Source organism: Carlito syrichta, unplaced genomic scaffold (genome assembly GCF_000164805.1).
Source record: "Carlito syrichta isolate Samal-C Ts95f unplaced genomic scaffold, Tarsius_syrichta-2.0.1 Scaffold312747, whole genome shotgun sequence".
NCBI lineage: Eukaryota > Metazoa > Chordata > Mammalia > Primates > Tarsiidae > Carlito > Carlito syrichta.
The window spans coordinates 336920-347347 of NW_007256843.1; the positions used below are offsets into that span (position 1 = coordinate 336920).

Sequence of the window (10428 nt, forward strand, 5' to 3'; positions counted from 1 at the left end):
CACTCACCTCAGCCTCCCAAAGACGTGGGATTACAGGCTGAGCCACCGAGCCCGGCTTGAGATAATTCTTGACTATTTGAATGATTATTAGAGGTGTCATCTAATCACTTGATGCCTTATAAGCAGAGAACTTTGGCTGGAAGGAAGGCAGAAAGGAAGTCAGAGATTCCAGGCACAAGAGGATTCAATGTACCATCACTAGCACTGAGATGTAGGAGCCCATAGCTTCTGGGATCTAAAGGTAGTCCCCAGCTAACTAGTCAGGAAAGAAACAGGGAGCTCAGTCCTACAAAAACAAGCAACTCGATTCTGACAACAACCTGAATGAATGTGGAAGCAGATTCTCTCTCAGAGGTCAGGCCAGCTGACACTTTGGAGCAGATGAAGCAGCCAAGCCTACCCAGACTTCAGACCTACAAAACTGTGAGATAATAAACTTATGTTGTTTTAAGCCACTAAGTTTGTAGTAATTTATTATGGCAACAATAGAAAACTAATGCAACTATGAAGTATAATGTTTGTTGTAAGTTGCAGGAAGATACTCTTCTCAAAGTGAGAAAGTCTATTTAGCTGGCTGGATATTTTATTTGTTAATCACTAAGGGGTATTGAATTTTTCAAATGCTTGTTTGGCAACTATAAAAATAATCACAAAATTTTTCATCTTTACTCTATAAATGCAGCTTATTACACTGATATAGTTTTGAATGTTGAATCATCCTTATACCCTAATTAGTTATGAATTTAAAACACAGATTTCATTTTATTAAAATATATTTAGTATTTTTACAAGTTTGTTGCATCTTTGTCCAAAACTATTAGATTAAAGCCTGTCATAAGTCATATGATAAATAACTAGGAAAGCTGTTGAAATTTGTCTGTCTCTACCTCCCAGGAAAAAGACACAATATGCTTTGACAACAAAGTGAAGAAGCAGATTTCTTTTTAATCTGAACGTTTACTTTCAGCCAAGCATTCTGGCTGTAAAACATCTTATGTGCTTTAGATTTTGAGGTATAAAGCTGCAATAATTAATCTCACCACTATGTAGTGGATGTGTGGGTGGACAGATAACTCGTTCACAAATTCTCTGATTGAAATAAATGTATTTGAGAAATTACCCAAGAAGTCTTGTTCTTATTGATTGATTGATTCAGGGTCTCACTTTGTTGCTCAGGTGGAGTCCAGTGACACAATCAAGGCTCACTGAAGCCTCAAACTCCTGGGCTCAAGTGATCCTTCTGCCTCAACTTCCCAAAGTGCTGGGAGTATAAGTATAAACCACTGCACCTGACCAAGAAACCTCATTTGTACTTGAATGTTACTTAAATCTTGAGCTCTTGGATTTCAAGCTGGAGTCCAACACCAGGCTTTGGGGGATTCTAAATGAATAGGTGAGTATATATTGCATGTAAGAGAGATATAAACAGTTATGGCAAAAAAGGTAATCTGTGGCAGATTGTGTGAGTATGTATTTTTTTAATAGACACTACAATATTTTCCATTCCACATGTTCTTCTAGAACCTTGCTATTTCCCCACCAACAAATGGAGTATATGTCCTCTTTCCTCGAACCTTGGATAGGTCTTTCATGACTGCCTCAATTAATACAAATATGACACAAACAAATCATATTATTTCAGAAACTAGGTCAGAAAGATAATACAGTTTTTACTTGTCTGATTCTTGGGACTCACACTTCTGGGGCCTTGTGCTACCATGCAGGAGTATAACTACCTGAAGCTGCCATGCTGGAGAGACCACGTGGAGAGAGTAGAGAGAGAGAAAGTTCATGAGGAGCCCTATCTGTTCCAGTTCCCAGTTGTCCAACTCTTCCCAGCCTAAGCACCAGATATTTCAGTGGGGAAAGCTATGAGATGACACCAGCATCAACTACTATCTGACAGAAACCATGTGAAGGGCCTCAAGTCAAAACTAAGCTGAGATCACCTGACAGAGTAGTGACAGAAAATATAAAAAATGCTCTTGTTTCATGGCATTAAGTTTGAGGTGATCTGTAAAGCAGTATTACATAAGTGGAACATTGGTGACAAGTAGATCATGGAAGTAGTTGAGACTGCCTATGGCGAGGGTCAATAATAAAAAAAGATAATCGCCTAGTACAGAAATCTAAGGAATTTAAATATTTATTGTGGGATGGAGAAAGAGGAACCTATGAAAGAATCTAATAATGGCCAAAGAGGCTGAAGGAAAGCCAGGGAAATGTTGAGTCATGGATGACTAGAGAAGAGAATGTTTTAAGACAAACAGAGTTGTTAATTGTGATGGAATTGCTGACAGGTTAAGACAAACAAGAAATCAAAATGTCCATTTTGGAGCTAGTAACACACATCATTGGTGATTTTGGTAGGTTCAGTCTCTATGAAGTGGTACAAGGTAAGGAAAGAAAGGGAAAGCTCAAATGTAATGGGCTGAGAAATAAGTAAGCGGTGAGATTGTACAGATAATAAGTATAGATAATTCTTTTAAGAAGTTGGATGTGAAGGTAAAGAATGAGAAGGACATAGGTATAAACACATTAAATTGAGAAAAAAGAATACTACACTTAAAATAATTTCTTTGCACTTAGAGTTTAGTCTTCAAGATAGAGTTTCATGAAAACCACAACTATGTCTTCATGACATTTGTCTTGGGGGATGAAAACCTATGTTGATTCAACATATGTATGTCTCTTCCCCTGCCCAAAAGACCATAATACACTATCACTAGCCTGTCTTAGACAATTTTATGGCAGATAAGTGAATCGATGTGTTGCTGAGAGAAGGCGTAAGGAAATTCCTAGGTAGGTACATAGACAGCTAAGAGCATATTGCTAAGTGTTGAGAAAGTACAGAAAAACATATATAGGACATTTTTCACATTCATAAAACTCAACTCCTTAAATTGGTTTGACATTTGGCTTAAGATGAATGTAGCTAGAACTCTCTATTACACTTACCCGTTGTTGGTGGATGATGTTTTTGTGTTCACGTGCCACACGTGTAGCCCATTTCCGAGCTTCCTTATTTAGACTGTGCTCCTCTGTGGTTCCAGTTTCTGATTCTAATTGTCGGCTCTACAACACAGGAGAGAACAAAGAGAAAAGTATTACTATCCTTACTGCAACCACTATCACTTTGTAGTTGGACCACAGGGCCTTCACTTAATCAGCACCCAAAACATGAGGCATGCTCTACTACTGTGGAAAGCAATGTCTCATGTCACAGAAAGCAGAAGACTAAGAGGATAGCTGGAACCATAAATGACCACAGAATTTTTGTCTTACACTGATGAACACAAAACCTTCATCTCTAAAACTGTGAACTGATCTTTCTGGGTGTGAAAGAGACTAGCTAAGGTAAGCAAAGAAGAAAAAAGTATTCATGCCAACTTACTACAAAGCTAAAATCATTGCATAGATTAAAATGGAAACAACTTAATAGTTTCAGTGTGATTAAAGAAACAATAATTAAATAAAAGTGAGAAGAACAAAGTAAAACAATACAATAAGAGCAATACAATCTTGCCACCCTCTTTCTGCCACAAGATACTCAGTTTCACTTAAAGGTCCCATCACAAACTCGCTAGTAAACCTCAAACTAGCTTTTGCCCTTTCTCTGGACGTTAATGTCCTCATATGAAATATAAGGGTGTTAGATCAAATAATTACTAAGGGTTTCTTCTAGCTCTAAAATGCTATGATTCTGACTCAAGGAACAAACTGTAAAAACTAAGTAAACAATAATAATACTCTATTGTGAAGGGTACTATTGAAAGTGCTTCATACAACTTTTATTAACAATCTTACGAGCCGGGCCCGGTGGCTCAGCCTGTAATCCCGCGCCTTTGGGAGGCTGAGGTGAGTGGATTGCCTGAGCCCGCGGGTTCGAGACCCGCCTGGGCAGCGAGACCTCATCTCTACAATAAATCAAAAAAATCAGCCGGGCGTGGTAGCGCATGCCTGTAATTCCAGCTACTTGGAAGGCTGAGGCGGAAGGATCGCCGGAGCCCAGCAGGTCGAGGCTGCGGTGGCCGGGAGCGGCCACTGCACTCCAGTCTGGGCGACAGAGTGAGACTCCAACTCAAAAAAAAAAAAAAAAAAACAAAAAAACAAAAAAAAAAAACAATCTTACGAAGTGGGTCACACACATTTTATAGAAAAGAAAAGATAAAGGCTCAGAGACAAACGAATATCTAGTGTTTCCTAGATATTAAATGTTAACAATCTTGATTAAACAAACAAGTCTGTCTGATTCCAGAATCAGAGTTGTTAACCACTAATCTGTCTTAATTCTCTCTCAACTCTTAAGAACTTAAAACACACTTTATTAAAATAATTAGGAAAAATTTCTTAAATATGAATTATACAAAGAAGATTTTTAATATAAAAAGCAAAATTACAGAATGAAAAGAATTTTAGAAATTCTTTTGCAAGGTCAAGGTCACATAGTTCAAAATTGATAGAATAAGTAGAATTTGATAAACTGGATTTAAAATTTTACTTTTGTTGAGGAGAATATGATGAAGTAAGGTTGAAAATTTGTTGCTCTAAGCAGATATTTCAGCTAAAACTAGATTATGACAATGAAAAATGAATTGAAACAGCAAAATAATCAAAATTCAAATCTAGCCAACTTTATTTGCATGCATGTTTTATGTTCTAATTCACTCTTTGGGCTATCTGGGAATCAACATTATCATTATGCTTTGCAAATGGATTTGGGCATTCAAATTTATATCTGCCCTCAAATATAAATAAAATGTATGTAAACAAAATGTATATTATTAGTTAGAGGAATCTGATGTGTAAAGGTAAAAAGATATAGTTTGAAGAGTCCAGGAATAGGCTTTTTAGTCAGATAGACTTAGTACTGAATCCACTCCATGCCATTTTGTGGTCCTACTAGCTTTGTGAGCTAGTCTTAGCTATTAGAGCTGAAAGTTGGTGAAATGTCATCTATCTCATAAGGGTTAGTAGAATAAAATGAGGTCGCATTTTAAATATTCTGCTATGGTATCTACATATCAAATAATGGTAATTATTTTATTTATTTTTATTTTTTTGAGTCAGAGTCTTACTCTGTCACCCAGGCCAGAATGCAGTTGTACAATTACGGCTTACTGCAGCCTTGACCTATTGTGCTCAGGTTATCCTTTCACCTCAGCCTCCCAGTAGCTGGGACTACAGGTATATGCCACCACACCCACCTAATATTTTAATTTTTTGTAGAGACAAGGTCATGCTATGTTGCCCAGGCTGGTCTTGAACTCCTGGATTCAAGTAATCCTCCTGCTTTGGCCTCCCAAAGTGCTGGGATTACAGGTGTGAACCACCATGCCCAGCCTCAATAATGGTAATTCTTTTTTTTAAATTTTAAATTTTTAAATTGTAATGGTAATTCTTAATGATAAAGACCCAATTGAAAATTACCTGAAAAAAAAATAGTGGCTCAGCCTGTAATCCTGCGCCTTTGGGAGGCTGAGGTGAGTGGATTGCCTGAGCCCGCAGGTTCGAGACCCGCCTGGGCAGCGAGACCTCATCTCTACAATAAATCAAAAAATCAGCCGGGCATGGTAGCGCATGCCTGTAATTCCAGCTAGTTGGAAGGCTGAGGTGGAAAGATCACCGGAGCCCAGCAGGTCGAGGCTGCGGTGGCCGGAAGTGGCCACTGCACTCCAGTCTGGGCGACAGAGTGAGACTCCAACTCAAAAAAAAAAAAAATCGATAATTCTTAGGTTCCTGATAACCCAAAGAATGAATCAAAAACAAGACCGAAAATATATTGAAAAATTAAGGCAGATCCCAAAGAGAAAGAATTTGTAGGGAAGAGATGGATGACAAAGGAGGCAACTGATGGGGAAATTTAATTTTTATTACTGAGAAGCACTTTAGGAACAAGAAAAGGGGTTTAAAATGTGTGCTGGCTGCAGATAGGCTATAAACCAACTTGCTGCACAGAATCTGTACCTTTTTATTGCACATTCACTGTGCTTAAGAGTTGGGTAAGTTAAGACAGGTGTTTTCCCCTATTCTCTATAGGTTTACTATTGCTTTGACAGAAATACCCAATGTTCAAGACAGATAACAAATGCCACTGATTGGAAGATGCAGCTTTGAGATCCTCTGGGAGGGGAAAGACATATAACTAAAATTCAAATTAATTTTATCTTTTTTATGAATTCTGATATTAAGCCATGGAAGACATGTGGAAGCTCCTATAACACAGGTCTTGACAACTGAGAATATCTTACAAGGAAAATATAGTCCAGGGTGTTAAACAATACATAGAGGAATGTTCTAATGCCACCTCACTATCAAAGATACAAATTAGGAGGTAGTTTAGATCTAGTTGAGATCATCTTTTAAGATAGAGGTATTAGCAGTGGTTGATTTAGCAAAGTAACTATTTCTTTTTAAGATGCTGACTAATTTAATTTTTAGTTCATTCTTTTAACATTTTTTCTTTATCTCTTAAAAATGTATTTGAGGGTGGGTGCAGTGGTTTATGCCTATAGTCCCAGCACTTTGGGAGGTAGAGGTGGAAGGACTGCTTGAGCCTAGGAGTTCAAGACCAGCCTACGCAACATAACGAGAACTGATCTCTACAAAACAAAAATAATAAGTAAATAAATAGCTGGGTGTGGTGTCACATGCCTGCCATTCCAGCCTGTAGTCCGTTACTCAGGAGGCTGAGGCAGAAGGATCTGAGCCCAGGCGGCCAAGGCTGTGCTGAGCCATGATCATGTCACTGTACTCCAGTTTGGGGAACAGAATGAGACTGTGACTCAAAAAAAAAAGATATCTGAAACATATAAAATAACGTATATAAACTATGAAGCACAGAAGTTAAAGAACATTATCTTCTTCAAGCAGAATATGAAATCTTAAAAATTAAATATCAAATAACACTATAGTTTGGATCTGGAAAAGTTTACTATTCAACTATTTTTATTTACTATTTTTATTTAATTTATTTTGAGCTGGAGTCTCACTCTGTCACTCAGGTTTAGTGTAGTGGCATGCTCATGGGTATCACAGCCATTGACCTGCTAGGCTTAGGCAATCCTTTCACCTCAGACTTTCAAGTAGCTGGAACTAAAGGTGCGTGCCACCCTGTTCAGCTAATTTTTTGATTTATTGTAGAGATGAGGTCTTGCCAATTTACTCAGGCTGATCTTGAACCCCTAAGCACAGGCAATACTCTTTCTTCTGCCTCCCAAAGTCCTAGGATTACAGGCATAGGTCACCGCATCCAGCTTATTCAACTATTTTTAAAGAGGCATATATAATAATACAATTCCCAGAATAATAATAGCACAGAAATAATTCAAATAAATTATAACCTAAAGAAAAATGCTTTCCTATCAACCTGTAAATATAAGGTAAGTAGCTTTTCATTTGTTTGTATCAGTTGGGTAATCTGTAAGATAAGTAAAGTAAATGTGATTCTTGAGATATTTAGAAACATAAGAATTTTGCACATACAACACAAGTTGTAGTAAAAATTTTCTGAAGCACACGACTCTTTTTCTGAAAAATAAATGTCAATTTAAACACAAGCCTAGGCTGAGTACTGCTCCTTCTGGTTGGAGTAACTTTCCTATTTCTTTTTTGTTCATGAACAAATTCAGTTCTTCAAATCTCAGTTCTGAGAAGTGCTACCTTCTTTGAAATCCCTGACTTTTCCATACAAACTCCAGCTCTTTTACTTTTGATATATCTGTATTTTATTACTCTATTAATTTGTCACATATTTATTGAGTCCCTATTGTCAGGCAAGTATCACTGCATGGTTTCCTGTTTGTTCTTAAAGTAATGCGAAGGCCTGAGCAGTGCCTTAATCTCTGTGTTCCTGGCATCCAGTGCTGTGCCTAATAGTACATAGAATGCCATCAGTAAATGTTGGTTAAACAAGCATGGCTTAATGCCCTGCTTCCAAAGTGACAGCCAGGGTCCCAGGTTATTAGAATGGTGCCATCAGGGATGTGTTAAGAGAATAAATGTATTACATTAGAATCAGTTTCTAACTGATGAAGAATTAGATTATTGTATGTGAGGAAGAATAGAATACTTTCAGTGAAATTTTGGCTATGCTTTAACCTGAAGGTAAGCCATCTACTGCTTTAATTTTGTTTTTAGAAAAACAAAAGCCAACTGTTTCAAATAAGTTTAAGAAAGCTTTTAAAGCCTAGCAATGTTAAGTTTTTTTTGTTTTTTACAATTTCTGGTCCTTTTAGAATAAAATATTAAAATAAAGTCTTTTGAAAACTTATAAAGTTATTAAACAACTTTAGAGAACTAAACTAAGGAAATCATAATAGCATTCCAATAGTCTTGGTAGCTTAGTCTTGAAGTCATCTTAACTATTTTGTCCTCAGATCCCCTCTCTAGATACAAGTTCATTTTAAGGTTAATTCAAGGGTAGATGGCTCAGATTGATATCTGAGCAAAGTGAGCAAGGATAGAAAAGTTAATTTCACAGAAGGAACATCATTATTTTTCAATATATGTTACATGGATCACCTTTCTAAAAATATGAAAAATTCTGAATTTTGAAATACATTTGGTCCAAAGGCTTTTGTTAGGAGTTATAGACTTTTAAGTCACATATTCTCATACTACACTCCTTGGAGAGAAATAGAGCAGTGCCCCTTAAGATACATAGTTTTACTTATTCTGACTACGCTTGGATAGCAGCACCTTCACTTAGAAAAGAAGTGGGAGGGAACTCATATGAGAAATTGGGTTGGTTGTGCCAACTCTCCCAGGGGAGAAAACTGGAGAACATTTGGTGTAGCCTGAGCCTTGGGACAATTCTGAAAAACTCTGGACAACCAGGGAAAAGAATATACAATCCCATTAAGGCTGGTATGAGGAACTAATAAGAACTCTGAGAAAGGAGCACCATTCTCTTACCTTGAATTAGAATACCAACAGTAAATCTAAGCAAAAAATATGTCTCTGAATAATGACTCAAAAACAAAACAAAAAACAAAAAACCTTATGCCAGATACTCTCTAGAAAATATCTAGAGGCATGGTTAGATGGAACAGACATATGAGGTGTATGCCTTTATCTTGGTAGGTCTTACAGAGACTTTGTTTTAAGAGCTATTATCACAAGCTAAATAAAAGGGTGAACTTACAAGGCTCCTGTGTATCAGGCATCAATGAAAAGCTCTAGATATTCTTGATGATTAGAGAAAGGTGATTAAATCAGCAGAGGGCCTATCATATAGATTTTCTATAAAAAGCAAATAAGCCCTTTATAAAAGGTTGAAGAAATTAGGACAGCCCCTTTGAACACTCATTTGTCAATACTGCTGACACTAGAAAGCAATACTCTTACTCTTAGTCAAAGTCTTTCACTTTTGGATATTGTGCCCAACACATGTATAAAGGATGGTACTTATTTATCCAAAGAGGATTTTCCACAGGTTCACTATTACGGTTTTTCATATTTATGAGACAATGTTATACGCAATACAAAATTTCTATCAGCGGAAAGAGCCACCAATAACAATAAGAATTTTCAGGTATTTTTCCTACACAGTACATGAAAGACCTCACATAGTCTTTTATAGACAAGGGCATTTTAATTAAATATTTATTTTTAATAGAGCCATAAAATTCCCCTCTTAAGTAAAACTTTAATGAGCAAAAGTCCTAAACTACATCAAGTAGTGTACTTACTGTAACTATTAATCTATATAAGGCACAACAGTAGTTAGAATAACAGGGAAAGATCATATACTAGAAATTTATTCTTAGCTTTTTGCCTCCATTATCTGTGAGGATCTTGTTATTTGTAGTTCAAGGAAGATAAAGAGGAAAGGGTCTTCTCATCCCCACCAGGAAACCTAAAGAGAAAGTTTCCTTCTGTTTTTCCTGCCGACATAGATCATACTTATCTAAGTTTTGTGGATGTGTGTGTTTCCCATATTATTTCCCATCCCAGGTTGACCTTGTCCTTCTTCATAGGACGTGAAAGCATGCCCCTAATGACACTCATTACTAGTACTGGTAGTGAGAGGAAGGCTCACCGAAATGTATGTAGGGCAGAGGTGTTGAAAAGTACAAGTCAGGAACTTAAAATAAGAACAGACATTGATTGTTAGCTATTGTCTACTATTTATTCCACACGATTGCCTCAACTACTAAGAGAGAAGTTGATTAAATTTTCCTTGTGGAATAATATAGAAGAACATAAGTCCCAAGGTACTTTTAGGGATCAATCCAATAAGGCAGTTGAGAGTTAGGGTATCACAACTGCAAAAAAGTACTGTAAGATTTCACAATCTTTGTAATCTGTTCTATATTCGATATTTGGTATTTCCTATAACAATTAGGAGGGAAATATTTGAAAAAAATGAAATGTGTTTGTCTTGTGGAAATATATATATATATATATATATATATTTTTTTTTTT

At 36.6% G+C, this 10428-nt stretch overlaps 1 protein-coding gene across 1 annotated transcript in view; it reads right to left on the reverse strand.

The window, feature by feature from the left end:
• The window catches only part of FCHSD2 (FCH and double SH3 domains 2), a 180237-nt gene that overhangs the window by 51076 nt on the left and 118733 nt on the right, over positions 1-10428 (reverse strand). The window contains exon 8 of the mRNA XM_008070054.2: positions 2959-3075. Within this exon, the coding sequence (XP_008068245.1) occupies positions 2959-3075 (117 nt within the window). The remainder of the gene's footprint in view (positions 1-2958; positions 3076-10428) is intronic.